This window comes from Camarhynchus parvulus, chromosome 1 (assembly GCF_901933205.1).
Source record: "Camarhynchus parvulus chromosome 1, STF_HiC, whole genome shotgun sequence".
Taxonomy (NCBI): Eukaryota; Metazoa; Chordata; class Aves; order Passeriformes; family Thraupidae; genus Camarhynchus; species Camarhynchus parvulus.
In genome coordinates, this window is record NC_044571.1 from 33,447,177 (window position 1) to 33,472,468 (window position 25,292).

The 25,292-nt window shown below is 36.8% G+C and overlaps 1 protein-coding gene across 2 annotated transcripts; it reads right to left on the reverse strand.

Moving 5' to 3' along the window:
- Nucleotides 1-701: 701 nt before the first annotated feature.
- Nucleotides 702-24,918, reverse strand: TUBGCP5 (tubulin gamma complex associated protein 5). Of its 2 annotated transcripts, XM_030953858.1 has the most exons (24): nt 24,688-24,918; nt 22,147-22,200; nt 21,952-22,060; nt 19,873-19,969; nt 19,173-19,283; nt 18,533-18,612; nt 17,915-18,050; nt 16,260-16,377; nt 14,752-14,841; nt 13,982-14,075; nt 13,425-13,671; nt 13,107-13,309; nt 12,336-12,451; nt 10,756-11,024; nt 9,669-9,867; nt 8,240-8,428; nt 7,502-7,684; nt 7,154-7,238; nt 6,929-7,049; nt 6,083-6,261; nt 5,256-5,381; nt 4,073-4,161; nt 2,845-2,945; nt 702-1,753 (listed from the first exon to the last, which is right to left on the reverse strand). In XM_030953858.1, the coding sequence occupies exons 1-24, from the start codon at nt 24,846-24,848 to the stop codon at nt 1,707-1,709; spliced, it is 3,204 nt and encodes a 1,067-aa protein (XP_030809718.1). In that variant the 5' UTR covers nt 24,849-24,918; the 3' UTR covers nt 702-1,706. The 2 variants fall into 2 exon arrangements, with proteins under 2 accessions (XP_030809718.1, XP_030809727.1); XM_030953867.1 differs by lacking the exon at nt 19,173-19,283.
- Between the last annotated feature and the right edge of the window lie 374 nt (nt 24,919-25,292).

A 25,292-nucleotide genomic window follows, 5' to 3' on the forward strand; every position in this document is an offset into this window, starting at 1 on the left:
AGGAATTTCATTGAAGGTAGCCACTGTATAGGAAGCAGAAATAAAGCAACCACATTAGATAGTTCAAAAGCACAGAGTACAAGACATACTCAAAAAGTAATGAAACAGTGCACAGAAGTGCTGAACTTCCAAGCATGTCTTTTAAAACTCTCAGTGTAAGCTAAGTTTTAATATGCTACTCAATTTTACTCTGAATAAGAAAGTTACTAAACAATGCACTGTCTCGGCTAGCAATAAATAAATAATCTGGAATCTTAAATGAGAGCGAGTCATGGTAAACTAGAAGTACAAATTACTTTTGTTAATAGGTGTCCAGCTACCACAAAAAACATCTACTTGGAAAAGTGTGTCATGTGGTAGCAAAGGACAACATAAACATACTGCTCTCTAAAGCAAAACCTCCACTCAGTCAAACAAAAGACATGTTACAGGGCAGCAGAAACTTCCTCAGTGGTATACTTGAAAAAAAAAAAATTCCTCAAAACATTTCATAGCTATAACTTGGAAGAACCTTGAGATCTCCTGTTCAAACACAAACACAAATATTCACTTTCATATAAAGTAATTATTAGTTTACAGCTGAAAAAATAGTTTTATAATGAGACACATAGTCTCAGTAGTAACATACTTCATTTACCTTAAAGAAACACCTCTCAAACTTTAAGCTACTGACTGAATTTCAGCAGAAACACACACAACAGTGAAATTCTAATTATCAAATCTTTTATTTATTTTAAAAAAATCATTAGGTAAATAGCTATGATTGATTTTCTTTCTTAATGCAGGTGTACTGATGCCACAATTCCAGAGAAACTTTAAAGGGGAGGAAACAGGGCAAGTCATTTCGTGCTGAACAAATTCCACATTTACTTGTCCAGAAATGTACACTTCTGTATCACAATCTACTGCTTTACAGGAGATCAGCTATTAGATGTAAATGTTTGCTTGCAAGAGGCTCAGAAGAAGGATAAAGGTCAAGTCATATCTGACCAAATTTGAAACATCTCAACAATCCAATCATTACAACTAATACATTACACACTTTCATCTTAATCCTACTTAAAGTGACCAGTTACCACTAAAATTAGCAAGCATTTGAACATTTAACAGAAAAAATACTGGTATTTTATGTTCTGCTATAATCCATTTTGATAAATTAATCTTGGGTTTTTTTACATCAGCTTCTTGTAACAGTCTTCTTAAATATTTCTTAAGAACCACTAAGCAAAGACGATGAATGTTGCTCAGCCTTTTTGCAAAGGAAAAAAAAGGCCAAAAATTAACTCAACCAACCTTCTAAACACCAAGATTTGAGTCACATCACTCCACACTGCCCTGACCTATTCAAAGCTGAAAAATTAATGGAAAAAGTAAACCATCAATTACTCATAATTAAAGAAAAAACATTACTTTTTTCAGCATGAAAAATATTTTATGTATTTTCAAGTAAGATTGTTTACATGGAATGAATTTTACACTATACATGTTTTTTGATGTTGAAGCCTATACAAACACTGCCACAACCAACACACTTAAATACCTGTACATTATTTACATTTTAAAATATTTTACACAGCTCCAAAACACCAGCAACATTTAGCTATATACATTTTAAACTGGAGTGCAAAATGCTTACGGTTCTTTAACACAGGAATTTCAACATAAATCCTGCTATCAGTTCTTTCTTATTTCAGTGAAAGTGGGTGTTAACTTTGCTCCATGCCAGCCATCAGTGACAAAGCTAAAGATTCCACTGTGAAACAAACCATAAAAACATAATTAATATTTGCATTTGCAGCAGTCTGCAAACATTTATTGCAATATTCAATTCTGTCCTTTAAGAGGATACCGGTTTAAATTGTAATACTTTAGGACTTCAGGAGAGTAAGACATTTTGTAAGTCTCTGACAGCTTAGATAATAAATCACCACACTCATCATCAGCGACCCATTAGTTATTTCATGTGGTAACAACTGGTAAGAAATTAACTCCTTTGTTTGCAATACTGTTGTACATAAAAGAGACGTTGTGGAGGTTTATATACACCAAGGCATTCTCAAGGATGGTTCTGCAGACAAGCTCTTGTAGATGTGAGTAGCAGTGATGGCAAATATTACCCGTTTTAAACACAGGGTTTAGGTTGGGAAAGACCTTTAAAATAATCAAGTCCAAACATTAACCTAAGACTGCCCAGTCCACCACTAAGTCAAGTTCTCAGGGTACATCTACAGGTGGTGTAGAAACCTGTGAGACCACCTATCTGCATCCCAGTAACGCCGATGCCCCACAACCTCACTGAGCAGTTGCCCTCCTAACTCAAACTGGCACTGATGAACAATTTAACTTCATACCAGGTTGTAAGTAGAAGCATAGATATGTCATCCTCTGCTGTTTCTACTGCCAAGAAAATAACTTACAATAGATGGGCAAGTCAAGAGCCCAGTGTAGTTGCAGCTGAGGCACCATAACGTTAAAATTCTATCTGCTCAAGATATATAACAGCTGTCATTCCCAATAGCAACAAAAAGAATGCTCTTCTATGCCCCCAGAACTTAGTTTCATTCGTTAAGAAAACTGCTTGTCACTTGCTTGGCTACACACCTTCCCCATATCAAGTAAACAGATAGACTGAAGATAGCTGTCATGGAAAAGCTTGGCACAAATACTCTTAAAAAATAATGACTTAAACTTAGTAAGAGGTTAGGTCTTGGTGTCCCTCTGTGCATAATTCACAAACTAAGATTATTTAAAATGTGCCAATAAACATTAGAACAGATTAAAACATAAACACATTCCTAGCAAACTTGTGTAAGTGCGGGTATGTGAAAAGCCTCATGTACTTACAATGGGGAAAAGAGCCTCGACAGACAGCTTTGTTGAGAACGGTTACAAGAAACATGTGACAGTTTTTAAAATCAGATTCCATCTTCTCTATGGATTCCATCCTAAAAAACAGTTTAACAGAGAATGCTTAACAGACCAACCCCTCCCTATGTTATCTTCAAAATATGACCAAATTTCACAGTAAATGACAAAAGTACTCTTTACATAGAATTCTGGCTTGAACTTACAATACTTCAGTTATGCCTGCACACGCTACTTCTAAAAAACAAAGACAATTTTGACAGGAGCATCTGAGCACCATCAAAAGGGCATTAATAATTTTGTCATCATTTTAGAAATCTCTGTAGTGACTTGGAGGAGCTGTGTGATTCTACTGACACCTATCATTCCCACATAGGTATGAAAGCAAGAGAGCCTTTCCTGGTCCTTACTGCTTTGGAGGTCACTGGGAACCCACAGTCAGTGAAACAGGGACACCCACATTGCTTTACTATCCAGCAATCTCTTGAATTCCACTTTGGACTCTGTCAGCCAGCACTCACCAGTCAAGGGAGAAGACATAGCTCAAAAGTCACTCCTTTCCTTTTTCCCCTCTCGCAAGAAGATACAGATGACAACAGCTATGACTTTTTCCTGCCATGTTTCTCATGCCAAGAGCATGCAATCACATGTCCTGAGTTTCAGTCTTTATCGACAGCATTCACAAATTATTTCTGACACTCTGAATGAGAAAAACACGCCAAAAATAGCAACTTCCTAATGTCACAGGAGAGTGGGATCTAAGTTTTAGGTAGCATCTGTGCCAAAGAAAATAAGTCCTGAAAAATATGAAGTAAGCCAGTCCACACCAGCTGGCTTCAGGACCATACATCAACTTCTGAGTGTCTGACAAAGCCTTGGAGACTTGCCCAGCATCATCCATCCTTCAAGCAGTAGGCTGCACAAACAGAAGTGTAAATGGGGAAAGAACTGGCTGCAAAAAGGGATCTGAGGGGGCTGGTCAATAAGAATTCAACAGGAGTGAGCAGAGTGGATGCCCAGGCAGCCAGGAGGGCAAACCTGATCCTGGGGTGCATCAAACATAGCACAGCCAGATGGACAAAGGAGGTGACTGTGCCACTGTATTCAGCATTGGTGCAGCCTCACCTGGAGGTGCAGTTCTGGGCACAAAATCATACTTAGAGTTGCAAAATTATGACCATGTAGAATTTTAGTTATGTGTACTTACTTCCAAGCGCCTAAACCAGCTTGCCAACGGTCTGCAAACATCAGTACTAAATTTAACACTTTCATTATAGCTTCCTTCACAAAGCTCACCTAAAATAATTAAAACACAAGGAGTAAGTCAGAAATTCATTGTTAAGCATAATAATTTTCAATATTACACTGCAATACAAAGGCTTCACATGCCATTTAACCTGACCTGTAAAACAATCTCCTAAGCACCATGTGATTCTTCCAAAGTGAAGATGTTTGTATTTGTTCTCCAATTAATTTCCCAGCTGACTACTTGGATGTGGACTTTGCACAGACAGTATTTGGGATAAAAGCTGGCAAAGCTATCCAGGTACCTCCATTTCCTGCCATACCACTACGTATAATCCCCATAATGTTAACAAGCCTCAGTTAGTCAAAATCTCCCATCTTCTAGAAACAAACAATTCATGTAGTACCCAATATAAAGAATTCAATTTTATTCTCTCTCAATTGGCGCTAGCAGTTTATATACAGACACAAACAGGACGGGGGCTGCTAGGAGAGCGTCTTGAGCTGTTTATTTTTCAGCATCGGTCTCATTACATGATTAGGATAATGGAGCGATGCAAACAGCTTGCTGTCCTGGCAGCAAGCCAAAAAAACTTAATGTTACAACATACTATATACTTTTCTTAGCCAATTACACAAAGCAAAAGTATATTGATAGTAATTCTATCTAATCACCATAAGCATACGTAGCTTTGGTTAAAATAGTTGCTTATTTTCGAATACAATGCCTGTTTATAAGAGACAACGCACAGAGCTCTATTCATAAGCTTAACTTTGCTAGATAAACTTTTTGCAACTTAGAAAGTTAAATTACACAGCTCTATTGTTCTATTTCCCATATCTTCTCTACAGCTTAAATATTTTTTCTGATACTTCAGCACTGTTCACAATTCTGCAGCAACTGAGGCTTGTCTTTTACAAAGTTCCTAAAACCCTCTGATTTTACAGATTCCCACACTCTCCTTGATAGAATCGAGCTGAGAACAGCAAGGGAAACTGGATCTCAGTGTGAAAAGCTACCACTTCCTCAAGAGTACCTATATATTGCTTAGTATATATGCTGCAAAACAGACTCCACAATTAGCACAAAACTACTTTTTTGTCCTGATAACTCAGTAAATCAAACATACTAATTTTTCACCCACCTTTTCTCTCAGTAAGCAGCGATCATGAATTGTAGATAGATACCTGTAATGAATCTTTATCAATTGATCTAAGTCTTTGGCTTCTTCTACCTGGTGCTGAAACTCCAAGCCTGTACTGTGGAGAATCTTAAAAAGAAGACCAAAGTTATTAAATCCAATGCTGTACACAAGTGATTGTGACTCTCTTCCAATATATTTTTAAAGAGCCTGAAATCGTATGATTCATTCTCTCTTCCCTCTCAAATTTTAGGATTAGCCTCCAAATTACTATCAATAGCAAAAATTTCAAGCTCTTCTCAGAACTACACAGCAACATTCTTCACAGAAATAGATGTATTGCCACTACAAAGGGTACAATGACTATCCTGAGAGAGGCTGAACTGGAGCATGTATTAGTTTTATTAAAAGCAAAAAAGGCAATAATAAAGCAGGTATGTATCTACAGACATTGCCTTTGTATTTGCAAAGGCCATGTATACACTGTGTACTAGAGATTTTTAAGAATCCATCTAACTAAAACATCTGTTGTAATACTTTTATAAGCCTAATAGCTCTTAAGCTGCAGCTTACAGAAACCTCGTCTTACATTACTGTGCTTAAGTCATCTAGAACTGGGAGAAACAGACAAAAGAATCAGTAGCCCCCGCAGATCCATCACATGTATGTAGAACTCCTAAAGCATTTTTAGAATTACAGATTTTAAATGGCCAAGTTGAAACTGAAACATGTGCAGAAAGGACATTATATTTACATTTTGCTTTTTGTTTGAAGGGTCTTTTTAGGTTTTAAAGCTGCCAATATAAATGAAATTGTGATATAAGACAAACCCTAGTCATGATGTAGTTGTGCAGGCTGTTGACAAAATGCATAAGTTTCACTCTTAAGAGGAACATGCGATGTATTTGCTGTTTTATACTTTCTTTTTGTGGTCCAAATACAGGAAGTGTTCCTTGTTCTGATGATGTTCCTTCCTTCACCTGTGAGTTTTCTGCAGCAGAGACTAATTCTAAAAAAAAAAAAAAAAGCAAGAACGTTGTGCTTTTTGGGAAAGACTTAAACAAAAAGTCATACCCATAAAGTTTAAACCACATACTTTCAGGAAGATAATTACTTAGCTGATGTTCAAAATATAGATGAACCCATCATCTAAGACATGAAGTCTATATCCACTTTACATGGGACAGGAAGATTATAACATTAAGTTGGAGAAGGAAATACCAATAAAAAATCTTTCTATAATCCCCCAACAGTTTGCTGTTTTTCAACCTCAAATAGAGTATTTTTTTCATCTTGTTTTCTTAAATTGCCTGCAAGGTATTATTCATAAAAAGGACTATACATAAACATTAGGGTGTGGTAGACAGACTTTCTTTCAACAGCAAAGTCTGTAGAATGAAGTAGCAAGCTTCCAATATAACTAACTAGACTTGAATCAAAGAGACAAAGGGGATGCATGAATGGAGCTGTCCCTGAGGCTGAAAAGAAGCGAAAAACACACCCAGCTTAATACACATAATTTGTGACACTAACAGAAATTATTATTCTATAGAATGAACCAAGAATTTTGGTTAGTTAGAATTTAACTGGTTTATACTACTTACTGCAGAAAGCAAAAGACTAATCATATCCTTAGACCACAAAACAGAGTATCTTTCATTGAAGAAGCATCTTACCATCAAATCGTAGAACATCTAGACTATACTTGGCCCACTTTATTTGCAGCAAGAGCAGAAAAACTTGATTGTAAATTTTTTGGCATTCTAAGCTTATAACTATATCCACAGGCCAAGGAACCTAGGAAGAGGAGAAGATAACAAAGATAGAAAGTGTAAGTCACTTTCACACAACATTTCAAATCTGTAAGCGTAAGAAAAGAACTGCAGCCATTTTAACCCTACCTTGTAACTCAATGTCAAACCATCTAATGTGTGGACAGGGAGTTTCTTCTTTGCTGTATCAACACTCTCAAATGCTATTGACAACCTATGCAAGGAAACAAGTGATGTAATTGGTGAGAATCTGTTTTAAATGAGTAGTTAGTTTCACTAATTTCTATTTCTCACTGCTAACCATTAACTGTCTGATTTAATCTGGAGGACTTGGGTAGAAAATAGAACAGCTCAAAACTTCATTAAAACACATTATTTTTATGAGTACACAATAATTAGTATTGTGCTATGCAAGTGAAGTACATTAATACAGCTAAGTGTGAAAGAAACATAACTAAAGCATATTTTGCACTTTACCTTGCACTGTCCTCAGGATATCGTTGTCCAACTGCTTCTTGTAGGTGAACATTTAAGAAAGCAATATTCTGCCAAGTTTCCTTTTCTCTAATTTTGTCAAAAATAGATGTATAGAAGTCATACATGGTATCTCCAGCTTCAAGTAAGAAAAAATTTCTCATTGCCTGCAAATATTCTACAAGCCTGAACAGGAGAAACATATAACATTTCCTGAGTCTCATCATACAACTGAATACAAAACACAGCTGTTACAGAAACAAAAATCTTAAAAACTCTTCACAGCAAAATCTCAGTATTGAACACAAACATAACAAAGTCTACAGTGAATCCTTTGCTTAACCAAGACATTTATCCCTGTAAGATTTAACAGCTCCACTGACTTCACTGGAAGCTATCTTAGAGGTTAGGTAATTCTCAGAAATAGCAGAGTTTGGAAATCCTGTCCCTCTCCGTGAAATTAATTTAAAATGACAACACTACTAAGAAATACTGTTGGAAATAATATCCCCACCAAACATCCACTGATGACAAATGACAGCTTTGCTGTTGATTCAAGCTAGACCAAGTTTTTGCCCAAGAGTCTATCATGTCAGATAGGATACCTTTTCTCCTTAATGACTTTATAGCTGTTTATCAAACTGGAGTAGAAACACAACATAGAATTGCTTCTTTTAGTGATGACATAAAACTGGTAATAAAAAAAAACAAAGTCAAGGAAAAAGAAATCTACTCTCTTACCTATAATCCTTCTTTAAAGTTTGCATCAAATTACCACAGCATTCCAAGTATTGCTTGTCTATGTGAGGATAAAGACAAGACCTCAGTGTCAGTTCAAAAGTCTGGCAGGTCACAGATTCTGAGGATCTATCCACACAGACATCCCCACCAGTAAACTTCTCATGAAAGTCACTCTGTTCCAAATACAATCTTCAAAATAAAACAAGATACTTAGGGAAGAAGGCTCATTATTCATACAAGGTATAAAACAATGTCATACCTTCAAAGATTTTAAACCATTGGATCCTTTGCTCTGAAATATATGATGCAGGGGTAATAAAAGCTGATTATAAGCAGAGCATGAATCCAGCCTATAAGGTGATCCATCATACTGTTTGTGTATCACCAGACATGAGAGTACCACAGAGGACAGCATTCTACAGTCACATAACTGCTCAAGGCAGACTCCTGAAAACATATTATCTATAATATCATATGATGGGAAGAAAGTGTCTGCGTTACACATCTGGCAAGTGTAATTGTTTTTACAAAGAAAGCATCAAATTATTGTAATAGTCTTTAAAAAGATAGTTGCCAGTTGTAACCATTCTAAGAGGAAGTCCAGCTCATAGCAGCTATTGCCTCGATAGACTGAATGAGCTAGATATTGAATTAATGTAGCAATTTTGACAACTAGAATAGTCCCAATAAACAAGGGAAACCAAGTCCTATCTATGATTTCTTTAAAACAAGTTCCTCCTTTTCTAATGTCAGTTTTAAAACATTTAAATAAACTGTTAGTATTTAGTAAAAACATAAATAGCTATTTATGTTATATATATATTATAATATATATATTATATATATATATAATATATATATTTATGTTATGTTACTAATAGCTATTAGTAATCACATGAGATTTTCAGAGTTTATCCTTCCTGCTAATTTCCAAGACATTTATACTCTCTCTAGGATTTCCCTCACTATGAAGAATGAAGAATTTTTATGCAAGTAACATGAATTTTGGAAGGCTTTTACAGTTAAATGAATTAAGCACAGCAAAACTGAAGCTGCATTCTTCTAAGAATATACTTGCTGCAAATCAAAAATATTGTGTACAAAAACCAAGGAAACTCATTGAAAAGTTCAGATTTTACAATGGCATTCACTATTAAATCACTTACTTGCTAAAAGCCTGCTATGATAAAGACTACTCCAATTTTCTATGCTACCAACTGCAGGTAGCACATTCTTACTGATTTTAATTGTTTTTCTTTAACCATGTACAAGCAGAGTGTCTATTTAGCTTCTGTTGCTGATTGTTGGTGCTTGCCTTTATTCTGAACTTGCTTGTTTTCAGTAGCAGCAGTAATGAAAATGTGATCTACCAAATGTCATCAAGCTGAATATTGCTTTCAACAACACAGCAGGAAGATCATTCATTTACCTGGCAAAATTAATAGCCAGCAGTGGGTCATGGACATCATCCAATTCCAAGTGTCTTTCTGCTATGGACTGCATCTTTATCAGGCTCTGCTTTGTGGCCTGCTGCTCTGTAATAATGTCTGGGACAGACTCCTCCCCGTGCCGCAAGCGAGACTGCACTGATTCCAGGAACAGCGTATACAAACTCTTCCTTTCAGCATCTGAATTGGGCAACACATTGCACACAACATCATCTGAACTGAAAGAACTCCACAGTCCAACATTTACAAGCTAACTTTTAAAATGCTACATTTAGACCACTATTCAGAAAACAAAATACCCTCAAATACATATTTAAAAATACAGGACTAGCCCAATGCCTAACGTCAGGCATATGGTCAAATGCACTGCAGGGGGGTATCTGAAATATCAAATATTTTTGAGATTGTTAAAGAACTTCCTACTTCAGGTGCAAAGGCAATTAACTTTTAGCACCTGACAATCTTTCACTATGTACTGAAGTGAGTCTCCAAAATAATTTAACTATCTATTTTTAAACATGAAGAAGCAGGAAAATGAAAAAAAAATATTTTGTTTCCTTAAAAAAAGAGCAAAAAAACCCCCAAACACAACATTAGCTATAATGTTGTATTATTTTTTACAATCACTCAAGGTGAATATCCTAGATACCCAAACATCTTTGATCTACTTATGATTAGGCTTAAAACAAAAAATTCCACATGCTATCTTAAATTACTCAACCACTGAGTAATGGAAAACAGTTATTTATTAAAAAACACCAGTTTTACTATTAGAACATACAATCTGATTTTGTCTCATAAAAAATGTTTTGTAAGCACATGAAAAGAAGTTTGAGAAAAATTTAAAGCAATAAAAAGAACGTGGAACTCTCAACTTCTCTTCTTCAACTGCTCTTTTCACTTCTTTGCATTGGAAGAGTGTTTTCAATCAGACCTGAAGTTACCCACCACAATACTGGCATTCCACAGAGTATTACATTATTCTAAAGCCAGGGGAAACCCATTACCAAAAATACACCCATACTGTAGTCAGCCTAAGGCACAGCAGTGTACAAACGGACATCTCACCTCTTGATGCAGCTTGCTGTGGAGAACCATCTTTGCATTGAAGGTTCTTCAACAGCTGCATGGATTTTCCAGCCATGATAATTTGCTTTAGCACAGGTTTCAGAAAAGAAACCATTGTGTGCTGTCTGCTTGAAGGGGCCTGATCACTGCCAGAACTGGCACTGGCATTATCACTCATCTTCTCTTCATTCTCTGTCTTTTCTGACACACTATATAACGTGTAGGTAGCATACCAAAAATCTCTGTGATTAACTGGAACGTTTTTGTTTCTGTGAAGAAATAAAAAGCTCTTGAGTATTTTCCTTTTCAAAAGGAAACTTAATTACTAGAGGACATGTATCCTCTTTGTTCTGCGCTTTGCCTTTCTCTTAGAACAGTCATGAAGCATTTTCAAAACCATATAAAATTAGCTCATCCCTATTTGCAAACTATCTAGGAAAAGCATAAACAACTAGCTCACAGGAGATAAAACAACTGTACAAACAAATAAACCCCAACAGCAAGTCAAATAGAGCACTTATAATTAAATTTGTCCAGGTTGTTAACTATTCCAAGTGGCATGCATCCTTAGTGTCAAAATGATAAGCGACTGGCTTGCCAACTTATTTAAAACCTCAAACTGAAGTAACTACTACTAGGAAAGCTGAAAAATTCTAGAGTAGGTGAAACTCAATTTGTAGTTCACTTTGGATTCTTTTGTTGTTTACATCAGATACTCAGTTTGGTCTTTGAAGTCAGATGGAAAAACCTGAATTAGATAATTAAAATTAGTAATTAAAATGAAGCATAAATGTAAGTTAATATCAGCCCTGTTGGTAGCACTGAAAACACAACTGAACCACAAAAATAGGACATAATAAGGATGCTAAGGATCTCTGGTACTAAGAAATTATTACAAAAGTATTGCTAGAGCTGTTGTCTTACTTCATGCTCATCTCAACATGCATTAACAGACACAGGTTCAATTAAGTTTGGCAGATAGAGAAAAATGGATTTGTAATTACAAGCCAGAACTTTAATTTCTATATTCACTTTCCACTCCAAGCTGTCAAAAAAAGGGACCAACAAAATGTAGCATAGCAACAGAACAAAAATTAACAGCTCAAGTCATGTTTAGGGTATGCACGTGTAATTCAAGACACTGTGTTAACTTTACCACAAGTCAGAAGCAATGAGTATTTTAATTACAAATAGCATTTGATTCATAACAACTTAAGATCAAAAGAAGAATTTAAAAGTAAATTTTGTAATTTTTGCAAATGTCTTGGGTTTGAAAAATGGTTAATTGCTTTTTAAAAAAGGCAGTACACTCCAAGTCAGCCTGCTCATTATTTACTATAGATAGAAAAAACCCAAAATAATTGATTTCTACTCTACAACAATATGTGGTAGAGATCCATATATATGTAATTTCTCTAATGGGAAGTTTGAGACAAGTTATGATTAAGTATGATTAAGAAATTATTTCTTAAGCAAAATAACAAATGTGAAAACCTACTTTTACTGTTACCCTCCACCCTAGGTTCTACAACAGGTTTACTTGCACAGCATTATGTGTGTCTAGTATCAAGCATCCCTACCTCTGAATAATAAACTCCTTTGCAGGATCAAACAAATTACCATGGACTATCCACTCATCCACTGTCTGTAAGTAGGGCCTCACAGTCTCAACCCAGAGAGAGAACAAAAGGGATACCTGAATTCAAAGGAAAAAAGAAAAAAACTGGCTGAGTGTTTTTACACCAAACATTGAAATCAATATGGTGAAGCCTAATCTCTTAATTGTGTAATCAGTTTGTAACATATACATAACTACACTTAAGGATTTTAAAGATAAAACATTAAAATACAAATTGCAACTTTTTTTTTTAATGGAAGCCTGTATTATTCATAGTTCCCCTTGTTACTCTTGTCATCACAAATCCGAACAGCATCTTTTCACCCTAACATCTCTGAAAGAGAAAGGATAAAACACTCTGGTTTCATAACATCAAAATCAGGAAAACAAAAGGCTACAATGACATCAAATATATTCTCAATAGTATAATCAAGTTACTGTAAAAACCCAAACCCCCACATTTCAGCATTAACTGAATTATACAGTTATAGAAATAGGAGGGAAAACTATTCCAAAGTTCCCTCTTTCGAAACAGCTTCCTGGCCTCTGATTTTCCAGAGTCCCTCCCCTCGGTCCTCAGAAAACACTGTTCTTGATCCTCTCATAAATCCACTTTCATCCAGGTTGAGTGAACTCATGTTAAAAAACAATAATGCATTAGTTACTAGATCTAGTAACTAATTTAGTTCTTTCCAGTGTGTTGTTCTATTAAGGAAGGAATTATTTCCCCTACCGTTTGCTCAGATGCCTCTCCAACACTGTCATATTCCAGAATAGCTTTGTAGAGGGTATTAAGCAGATGAGATGCTCGTACAACATTTCTAGTGTCAGGTGGCACTTCTGCTACTCCTGTGCTGAACACCTTGTGAAGCACCTTCAGCTGTGCCAGTCTAGGAGACAACTTATCTATTACTATAGAAAGTGTGACTGTTTTATCTGGAAATAAAAGAAAAAACCCAAGATGCATAAAATAACATCCAACAGAAAACAAAATTTGTCAGTATTAATTATTTGTGTATCTCCCTCATGTAAAACTTCCCTTGCACTGTACCTTTGTTGATTATACATTTTTCAATTTCAGTAAGTTCTTCTTTAAAGCTAATGAAATATTTATACAAAGCCCACATAAAAGCTTGGTAGGTTCTGAATGGAGCTTCAGTAGTCTTCTTTGGAGTGGAAACTGTTCCATGCATTATGCTTTCCGGGCTGTGACCCATCACTTCATCAATAAACTTCTGTAGTCTAAATACAACTTGCCCATATGCTGCTATCTGCTCCAATACAGATCTCAGGCAATTCTAAAAAAAAAAAAAATAGAACCAACCCTTTAGAATCATATTAAAAAAAACTGTATTTCATAAAATGAATTACAATATTATTTTTATGAATTAAAATACTATAAAATTCTGCAATTGCTATTGCTTCATCACATTCTCAGATACAGGAAAAGCCCATTCAGTTTTAAGCCAGATGCTCTAATTTAGACTAAACAAAATTGTAGAAATATGCAGAAAATTTGTAGAAATTTCCACAAGCAGTTTAATTTCCTATTCCCACAAATTACATATTTCTAATGACATATTCCTCTGAGATTCAGAAACAACTTACATGGGTTAAATGAGTTACAATAATATCATTCCGCACAGTCACTTTTCCATCATTCAGCTGAAATATAAAAAGCTTTTTCACTCCTGAAAGTAGCCTTGAAAAGAAACAAAAAGAGTAGTAATTTTCTCCCTTAATGGACTTACATGTAATTAATAAAAGAACTAGCTCTCTCTTGCCTAAAAGTTTATTTTCTTTGAGTAACAGGAGACCTCAGATCAAGTATGATGCTATTGGTACTGTAAGTTGTTGCCAGAACAAAAACAATTAAACACTGGCATAAAGTAAATATTTCCTAAAATTTCTTTCCAGTTGAGATGATTTCCAGATATAGGATGCCTCAGCCTGCTTTCTAAAACTGGACATTGCTTTATAAATCTATTGATTCTTTTTAACAATTAGACTTGAATAATCAATGCCAAAAAAAGTAGTAAGCTACCTTCTTCTTCATGAATCACAGAATGGAATGGACCTTAAAGATCATCTAGTTCCAGCCTTCAGGCCATGAAGTGACCCCCTCTCACCAGACCAGATTGCTCAGAGCTACACCCAACCTGCCAGGAATGGGGCGTCCACAACTTCTCTGGACAACCTGTTCCAGTGCCTCAAATGTGAATTGTTAATACACACATGCAGCATCTTTACTGTCAGAAACAGTGTAAATTAAAAGCTCAGTAATAATTCCCTCTTCAGACATCTTCCAAGATAGCCCTCTCATCTCCTTGAGAGAAACAATAAAAGTTAAAATGCAAGCTTTGTGATGCTGCACTTACCAAAGAGTTTCTCGTATAACCTGAGTTTCTGTGACCAGTGTCCTCTCTTCTGGCACATACAAAGGATCACTGGTATATAAATGGTGGTCCCTTAGAAAAAGAGGAAATAAAAACAACTTAATGGCTGAAATAACAGCTGAATCACCTGAAAGTAAGAATGAAGCAATAATCTTTAGGCTTAGTTTTCTTCTGCTCACATCTGAGCAGATTCAATGTGCATAGGGACATTTTAAGTATATTAAAAAAGCACAGTTTATTTTCATATTGCTAAGCAAGATACTGTGGAAAATAACCAAATATCATCTCATCTTATACAGATAAGAAATTAAGTAGCAAATGCCTGAAGCATTGCATTTCCACTATTTTAGGGGCAGGAGTGGGAGGGAGGTTGTAGGTTTGGGTTGGTTTTTTTTTTAATTATTCAGTTATTTCTATTCAGTTATTTCTCATTCAGTGCTGTGAAATCTTATCATTACTTTCTAGAAAAAATACTAAGCTTAAAAGTAAAATACCAATTTCTCTAACCATAGAAGAAAATTCTTTAACTCACAAGTTTACTTAAGAAGCAGAAACTTTCATGGTCACCTAAGAATTTTCTCTTATGATCCTGTCTTATGCAATTCTTTGTAAACCTTCCTCAGTACCTTTTCACATTTTAGCAAAGTATACTAGAATTTAGAATGATTATTTACATTTTTAGTATTTTTACTCATCAGTACATCATTGGCAAAAGTTATACAATCACACTCAAAATCACAAAGATCAAATTGAGTAATACTAGTTATATACCATATATATATGTAAAACATACATCTTCTAACAACACTGCAGCAGAAGCAGTGTTGCTTTATTGACCTTACCCATTTTCTAATATTCATTGCAAATTGTGGTTCACAGCTGGCTAGACAACCTTATACTAAAATAACTCCTTCATTAAAAAATTTGTTTAATTAAGAAAACCAAGGGCAAAGCTAATGACCTTCATTACTGACACGTCAAAATTTGGGACCAGGAAAGAATCAGACTCCCCTTTATTTTTAATTCTCATTTTCTTTCCAAGACCATGGCAGATTATGGCAAAATACTATTTTAAATTCCTTCCCCACACAAAATTTATGTTTAACTTTGTAAGGGAGGCACGAAAAACATTTTTAAAATTTAAACATTAGGGGACTCCTCACTTCCAGGACCACTTACAACCCAACTATATTAGGTCCTCAGAAACTTTAATAAGGGTCAAGCCAAACAAAATTCAACACTAAGATTCACGTCTTGGAAAAATTAAACCCCCCCTTCTCTGACATGAGAAACTTAACAAAAACTAAATAAAAGGATAAGAATCTATTAATAGAAAAAGTAGTTAATTTGTTCATCTTATTAAATTTGCACCCCTTTAATTCTGTTCTTAAGTGAATTGTCATAGCCATAGTATCTTAAAGAGGCTTAAAAAAGTCAATATTTAGCATTGTATGCCAGGAAGGAACATGTAAGTGATATTGTGTTCTTACCAGACTGCAGCCAGGTTGGAATGCAAGTGCAAACTATGTGAAAAGCGAGGAGCCCTTCCTGTCCAGTACTGAGGAACCACGTGCTGCTCCAGCCAGCTGCGGGCATCAGGCTCAGCGACTGTGAAAACACAGGACAGGCAGCATAGTGGTTTTATTTGTGCAGGAAATGCTTACAAAACACAGGAAAAAGTTATTAATAAGCCTGTTCACACAGCTGCAGAATCACAGATCTTTTCAAATGAATTACCATTTACAACCATTTACACTTTACTGCACTGGGAATTTAATACTACTGCGCACAAACTAATTGATACAGAAATGCCACATTTCCCAAATGTTTGAAAAGTCCTAAAAAATAAGCTCTGCTCAGCACTGGTGAGGCCTCACCTGGGTACTGTGAGCTGTTTTGGGTGCCACAATATAAGAAAAAGCTATAAAGAGAGTGTCCAAAGGAGGGCTACAAAGACAGTGACAGCCCTAGAGGGGAAGCCGTATGAGGAGCAGCTGTGGTCAACTGGTCTGTTCAGCCTGGAGAAGAGGACACTGAGGGGAGACCTCACCATGGTTCACAGCTTCCTCATGAGGGAAAGTGCAGGAACAGACACTGATCTCTTCTCTCTGGTGACCAGTGACAGGGCCTGAGGTGATGGCCTGAAGCTGTGTCAGGGGATGTTTAGGTTGGATATTAGGAAAAGGTTCTTCACCTAGAGGGCGGTTGCACACTGGGACAGGCTCCCCAGGGAAGTAGTGATAGCACCAGCCTGATAGAGTCCAAGAAATGTCTGGACAACACTCTTAGGCACATGGTGTGTCTCTTGGGGGTGATCCTGTGCAGGACCAGGAGTTGAACTTTGATGATCCCTGAGGGTCCCTTCCAGCTCAGGATATATGATTCTTTAAGCTTGAAGATTTACATGGTTGCAATTTTTTCTCACAAAATGCTTCCGTCTCAGGCAATTCTGAAATGCTATATACAAAAACAGGCTGACTTAAAAAATAAACTTCCAAATGTCATCAACTTTATCACTACATTCCTTTTATTAGACATTTAGTACATTACCTTAAACAGTTTTTTCTAAAATGTGACTGCCAAGAGAACTTTGCCTAATCCCAGTTAGATAGATACTGCTTACATAATATATACTATGCAGTTGTCGTGTGCCAAGTAAACTGTACCCCACAATATTTTATGAAAAAGAATACAGCTACATTTAATACTCCCTGAAGGTATTCAAGAGAAAGCCACTAGTGTTTTAACTAAACATTTATTTTTTCAGAAACATTTTATCCCTGCAAATGAGCCAACTATTTCTGTTGGAAAATAAATTTTTTTTCAGCTTTCTGATACTTAAAAATTTACATTATATCCATACAACTACATGCTACACTAAGTTTTCATTTCTATATTGGAATATCCAGGTAAATTTCCACAGGAATGAACAGAATTCTTCTCCATAGGCAGTAACAGAAACCAGACCAAACTTTCCATATTGTTTCTTTACTGTAAAAAACCCCATTAATAATGAACAGTAACATACATCTTATATTACAATTATAGATCTGTAAAACAATACCTTACTAAAGAATAATAAAAAAGCTGTATTACCTTGCTAAATTTTAGTATGTATATCAGAAGAATTACAGCTTATTCTAACCTTTCCAGGAAGCATTAGGTACTGTCTTCTTATTTGGATCTTGGTCTTCTAAAGGTGTCCTGTCTACTTGAATACCCGAGTCCTCCCTACTCAAGGGCTGAGTGTCCTCTTCCTCTTCACTTTCTCCAGACAAATCCTATGAAGTACAACAAACCCCAGGACACTTCAGTACAACATAGCAGACACATCTATATTCAGCTCCTATTCAAGCCAAACATTAACTATTCTTTTTTACACTATAAAGTAAATTCAGGACACTAGGACTAACATAACTGTCTAACAGAGAATGATTTAAGTTATACACAACATTAATAACCAGCAAATGAGAGATCTGGAAAAGATCACAGAACTGCAGCAAGCTCTGATTAGGTGGCAGCAAGGGTCAGCAGAGCAAACAGTTTAATTGCAGGACTAAGTCAAAACATTGTGAAAAACAAAAGTATTTGTATTACTGTTATTCTGCTTGGGTCTGTCTTATTTCATGGTATTGAGCAGAGTACTGGGGAATTCTGCAAGAATCAATATGCAGAGCATACAAACTAGGACAACTCAATCAGGTCTCTAATACACTTCAAACCAGTTTATACAGTTGGGGTTTTTACCTAAGAAATTACTTACTGGTGTATCTACGCCGAGGCCAAAGTAAATTTCTTCTCCTTCCATCAAATACTTTGCCCAATCAAATTCTTCTTCCTTTTCTAAGAAAAATATGAATATAAAAATAGTAAGTACCACATAACTTTGACTTTCCTTTCCTCTAGAAACTCTTCCGAAGTTAAAATTATCTTGACAGTCTATAGCTAAAACAAAAGACATTCCCTTCCACTTAAGGTTATACCACTGTTCCATTAACAAGGTTATACACTTTCAACATGACATAAATTGTGACATATTGACCATGTATATATCCCTTACTAATTCCCAACTTTATTGCTTATATACTCAAAATATGCAACACAGTGTGCCATCAGCACATTTAACTATATTATGTTACACTGCTCTACACTTCAATCCTGGAAAAACATGCAAGAATGCAGCACACCACTTATTGTGACTAGGAAGTCCCATTGAGCTCAATGGAAACATTCTAAATGTATAATTTAAATATGCACAAGGATCCCAGACTGTAAACAACATAAACCAAGAACTGTCTTACTCTCCAAAAAGACACCACATAACCATGATGTGATGTGCAATACTTTCAAAGTAACAATCACACTTACAACATATGATATCTTAAACATGAAGCTTACTCAACTGTAATTAGTGTTGTTTGAGATAACTTCTTCATATTCACATTCCTGGAATGGGCTGAAAGTGCATTCAAAACACCGCCGAGGGAATGTGCAGAGATCATTCAAAAAGGAATCTTAAGATGCAAGATTTTCTTTAGGTTAGTCTGAAATATTCTACTTTCAGTCTATTATACAACACTGTAAACAAATGGGGGATGGAATCCACTCAAGCACAAGCCTCATTCTCAGGCACTGAGTGAAAAAGTCCTACTTTAGAAAGCAGGCAGCTGGGATCTCCCTCTGGAAACCTTCAAATGTATCTCCCTTTCCTTGATTATGTGGGAAATGTAGGAATTTACATCACCAAAAGTTTTTCAAGAGATATAATATTGAGGTGCAAGACAGAGACTCAGGATAGAAACCCACTGTCTGTCTTTGAGCATATAAGCACTGCTGAACAGGTGGAGAACGTTTGTTTGTGATAGTGGTACAAGTCAAAGAGAGTTCCCAAGGTACTTCAGTGGCTGGAAAACTTAAGTGATGCAACATAAACCAGGGTAGGAAAGACTTGCAAGCTATTTTAAAGGTACAAATTATAAAGACAACCAATAAAGCAATGTGAAGTGAAGGAGATAATAAAATGGAAAAGAAAAATGTCCTTCTTATCAGATTGCATTGCAGATTGTATCTTTCATTAGCCATATAAACATCTTGCAAACTTACCCACTTCTTTGACTCTTGGTTTTTCCACATAGGTGGTGTTGGATGGTGAATCAGACAAACACAACAGAAGAGACAGTATGGAATAGTGTGTATCCGTCTTTAAAACACATTAGAGAAAAAGCAAGTCTGTAAGTGGTCTAAAAGATTTTGCTTAGTAACAAAGTCAGCCTATTATCTGCAGGAACGCTCCCCATTAGTTCCCATTCCCCAGTCCTGAATTACAAAAATAACATCTGCAACATGTCATTGAGTGTTACCCATTCTCTTCTGCCTATTAATTAGCCAATCAGTATACAAATCCTTCAAAAGCAGCCACAGCATACACTGCCTCTTACTGAGCCAATAATCAGAGAACATGGAAAAGATGCAAGTACTGTGAAAGAAGTCACAAGTACTGTAAGAAGTCACCTCAGGACAAGGGATAAATAGACAGCCACATAAACGTGGATGAACTGGAAGGACACAGGTAATGGGCCTGTAGGAAACCAAGTCTTAGCTTCCTTTTTCACATGGCCAATTATTTCAAACAGAGGCTAAAATCACTACATTTTAATATCATTTTCATATTATCTTCTCAGATCTGAAAATCTACACAAATCATTAAGGATGAATCTTTAACTCCAATATTGTAGTTGTGAAACAGAGGCCTTCAATCAGGTTAGAATACTGTGCCAACACTCGTATGGTCCAGAGATTTGTATTATTGTCCGTTCCCTAAAATCTGTTTACCAATGTACAACCATTTCTTACTATAAAAAGATTTTTCTTTGGCCTCATTGTAAATTTAGAAAGATCTTCAGCCACCATTTCACATCTAGACATTCTGCTGTCTAAATCCTTATATACTTTCACACATTCATAAACACACAAAGCTGTTTTGGAATGAGTTCTAGTTGCATTTTAGAAAAAATAATTCAAATTCCTGATAAAGCAGCAAGATACCTACTGTACAAGGATTATAACATGTTCCTACCAAACATTACTGATTTTGTCAAAGAAAACCAGTAGGTCATTGACAGAATCTCATGTGTGAGCTGGTGTTCTACTTACCAGTCATAGAAACCAATAAATACTTAATCTTCCCAGTTATGTGTCACTGCTAAAAACTAAATGCCATTTAACTTCCCAAATATGAGATTCATCTATGTCCAGCCACACCCCAGTTGAATTTTTAAAAAGAAAAGGAAATTTTAAAAATCTGAGGATAATTGGAACATTCAAGTATTAAGTGCTTGCTTGGGTGCTTGGTTTGGTTGGTTTTAATTTCATTCAAATCTCAAAACAAGCACTATTAAGGTACAATTTCCAAAATCTAGAGACTACAGCACAGTAACTGAATATGTGTAAGCTATTAAGGGCTCCTGGGTTTTCCCCACAAATAAAAAGGAACCTAGAACATCCAAAGACAGATAAATGTCAGTTCAATGAGAAGTAAAATCAGACTGCAGCTCAGAACACACGATTCTATTAAAGAACACCATTATATGGAGCACCACCTCTTAAATCAGAAGCTTCAATCTACCAACAGGAGAAACTTCCTAAGATCCAATTCTTATTACACTGCCACACTGGAAAGAAAACTGAGACAACTTTTGCCATATTCTTCCACTCTGTATCCTAAACTGATTTGATACAAAGTGTATCAATGGTGAAACACACCCAATCTCAATATGGAAGCTACAGAACAGAAGCACTCCAACTGAAAACCCTAAAACCAAATCCAGATGGATTACTTAAGGTAAAAAAAAATGGCAAAGAATAAGAAATGCTCATTTCATTGTTGTTTTAGTACAGATAGGAATCCAGATTCACCTAGACTCCAGCTGCAGCATTTGTACAATGCTGACCCTAAAACACCTGCTCTGCAATGAGATCGTGTACTTTAAGTCATGAAACTCCACAGGCTGAAACCCTGAGAAGACAAATTTTCATTTCTGGAAATTCATGACCTGAACATCAACTCCAAAGCCCACCACTAAGTCACCTGAAATTTCCAACACATTACAACTGAAGCTCCCATTGCCAGTGTAAATGCAAGAGAGATGGAAAAAAAGAACAAGGAAATTGCAACACACATACCTTTGTTTCTTCAGTACTTGGGAGTGGCAAGTTCAGAAATTTTTCTGTTAGTCTTTTCCAGCTTGCAGCTTTTCCAAGGTCAGAATGAATTACCAGTTTTTCATGTATTCTAATAACACAAATAGTATCAAGAAGGCTTTTTAAAAATATATATATATAACCAATGCATTATTAATATATAGAGATAAAACTTACCCTTCTATTGTTCTCTCTACTTTATGACTGTTCACATCAAGAAAACGGTGAAATCTGTGTAAGAAATCTGTATTAGAATATGTTTAAAAGGAAGCTGAAGTAAGGAAGAAAATAAAGCTGATTTACATATATGAAGACAATATCACTAGTTTAATAATGCACACTTAATTTAGGAACAGTATTAAGCATCAATAAAATTAAATCTTGGCATCTCATAGTTCAAGAAAGATTAAATATAATTGGCCTGGAAAGTAAAAAACATTGAATGCAGGTTACATCTAACCAGCACTCTAAGCTGAATGGAAAATTACTACTGTACCAGCAAACTAAGCAATTAAAGTATGCTGTCTGCTAAGTCAAGTAGAGCAAGGAGATCAAGAACTGTGTTGTCAAAGGCATTGATGTCAAATGCACAAAATTATTTGGGACCTGCATCACAGATATAGGCAAAACAAACACCCACATGAGAAGGTCTCTAACCCAAAAGAAGCTCCTTTTTATAAAGGATAAGGGAGAGTGTCTAAGTGAAAAGAGAGCTTGATCAAAAATAAAGACAGATATACCAACAAAGGTATGTGTATATATATGTACATATGTAAAGGGACAAAACAAGAACTTGTGAAAGGTAAAATGGACTTTGGAGGCTAAATTAGGCTATGAATAGGTTGTTTAGATACAGAGAATTAAAAACAGGGAAAAAGATGTGACAACGCTGAGCACAAGGTCAAGACACTCTATATGCCCTCAAAACCAAACCAATGCTTCCAGCAACAGGTGACAGAAAGTGATAAAATTCTCATGACCACAGACAGAAATGAAAACTGTTGAATCCCAACCATGAGCAACAGTTAAGCTAAACAGACTGAAATTCAAAAGACAATATGAAATCACCTCAATGGCAAAGTAATGAACTAGAAAGTGAAACTCTAAAGCAGTTAACATGGATTTTTAGTAAGTAGCACTGCAGGATGAAGATAGGCCCATGTTAAAGAAAAGAAAAAAGACTTTGTTAACTAGACACATGTTAGTCTGATTTCAACTGTGTATAAGGATTTGGAGTAAGAGCACAATAAAATATAGCTCTGACTAAATAGGTGATATTTAGGTTTAAGAAAATATCTAATTTATTACAGCACATTAGCTTACATAGGAAATCATTAATTCAAAATAGTGGTAAGTATAAGAACTGGAAGATTTAGAATATCACACTGAAAAGACAATAAAAATTCAAACCAAGTACCTGTCCTGAAAAGAACAATTAAGCTGCAGGAAAATTATTAGTGAAAATTCTTTAGTCTGCTACTCAAAGCTTTAATTAATGACAAACATACATGCAAAAAAAAAAGGATCTTTCTTTTTTAGGCAAGTTGGGAACATCATGAATAGAAGACGACTTGAGCACTCATGGAAATAAATAAGGTGAATCCAAGAACTACAGCACAGAAACATCATCAAATCTAACAATACAAATCACAGGTTTCACAAACTTGAAACTAAGGAGAATTTCTGCTACAACCTAAGGTCTCACTGTTTGCAAATGTAATACTAATTTCAGGCTGATGTTCCATGCACATTCCTTGGACAACAATTCTGGCATGAAGAAAACCTTCCTCTTCCCAACTCTCCCTGTCAAAAGTTTCTTGGTCACTGTGCATCACCATCTTTGTTTTCTTGACACGTAAAAAATCCAAATAAAACCCCAACAATTCCCCAATCTAAAAGAGCACACAGCTACACAAGCACGTAGCTGACCAAAACTGAAGGTGAGATTTGCATATTAAAATAATTTTATTTGAGCCTGCTAGTAGTTTGCATTAACAGATGCAATGCTACTGCTTCCCCAAAAAAGCACTTAATCAGCATGAAAAATGTAAAGTAGCATTGATTTTACATGGATTAGCTGCATACAATTTCAAAGAGGGAGCAGTTAATGATAGGAAGTGTAATTGGAAATTCATCGTGTAAGAGTTTCACAGCTTTCACAGAACATTCTGAGCTGGAAGGGACCCACAAGGATCATCGAGTCCAACTCAAGCGGGCAGAATAGAATGGAACAATAACTGTGATAACAGAAAACTGTGTGTGAAACTGGAGAAAGGGCATTTTAGGTGGCAGTCTAAAGGGCTACTATGTATTACAAATTAATAAAGACCGCGACTCTGACAAGCCCCAATAACACCAAACACGTTCTTTTCCTGAAGACTGATAACCTTTCACACAAGCAGCACAGCATTCTCAGCCAGAAGGTCTATCTCAGTTTGGCAGAGTCCTCCTCACTTGCTCTTTATACACAACCATAATGTATCTCCCTCCAACAAAGTTCTGGGCGGCTAAATGAACATGCTGAAAGGCTCCGTCTAACAGAGCGGGAGAAAACCCCTGAAAGACCAAGATCCAAACGTGACGGAGCAGCAGTCACTGATCCTGCGGCAGAGACTCGCACACGGCGCCCGGCGCTTCCCGAGACAGGGCTCAGGGCGGGCCCGCGGCCCCGTCCCACACCCCGCGGCAGGCACCGGGACCCTCCATGCTCCCGCTGACCTGAAGTTGGACCAGGCGAAATTGAGCGCCGCCTGGAAGCGCTCTCCGCCCAGCTCCTCCTCGGGCAGACTGGTCACGCAGCGCACCAGGGCGCGGACGGCGCGGTCCTGCTCCTGCTCGAAGCGGCCGCGGGGGCCGGGCGAGGCGGGCGGCGCCGCCATGGCCGGCGGCGGGCACGGACACCGGGGCGGCGGGGCAGGAACACCGGGACGGCCCCGCGGCCAGCACCGAGCCGCCACCGCCGCCTCCCGCCCTCCTCTCGCGAGGCTTCCCTGCGCCGCGCATGCGCGTGGCCGAGGGACGGGAGGTCGGTGCCTCCGGGTGCGCGGGCGGCCGGGGGCGTGAGGGGCCCGGCGGGAGAGGGGAGCGGGAGCCGGGGGACGCTTCGGCACCCCCGGTCCAGCTCATCTGCTTCAGCATCCCCTTGTCACAGAAATGACTCCTGTCTTCCGAAACATCCCCATAATCACCCGGGATCAGTAATTACTGATTAATCACAGAATCAGTTCGGTTGGAAGAGTCTTCTAAGGTCACCGAGCCCAAGCTATGAGCAAAAGCCACCGTGTCCAGAGACCATGGCACTAAGTGTCATCTCCAGCCTTGCC

Coding starts and splice junctions, on each gene's coding strand:
- TUBGCP5 (XM_030953858.1), bottom strand. CDS start 24,848: ATGGCGGCGCCGCCCGCCTCGCCCGGCCCCCGCGGCCGCTTCGAGCAG. Junction 9,868..10,755: donor ACAGCAAGCTGCATCAAGAG/GTGAGATGTCCG, acceptor TGCCCAATTCAG/ATGCTGAAAGGAAGAGTTTG. Junction 8,429..9,668: donor CTGGCTATTAATTTTGCCAG/GTAAATGAATGA, acceptor TTTATTTTGAAG/ATTGTATTTGGAACAGAGTG.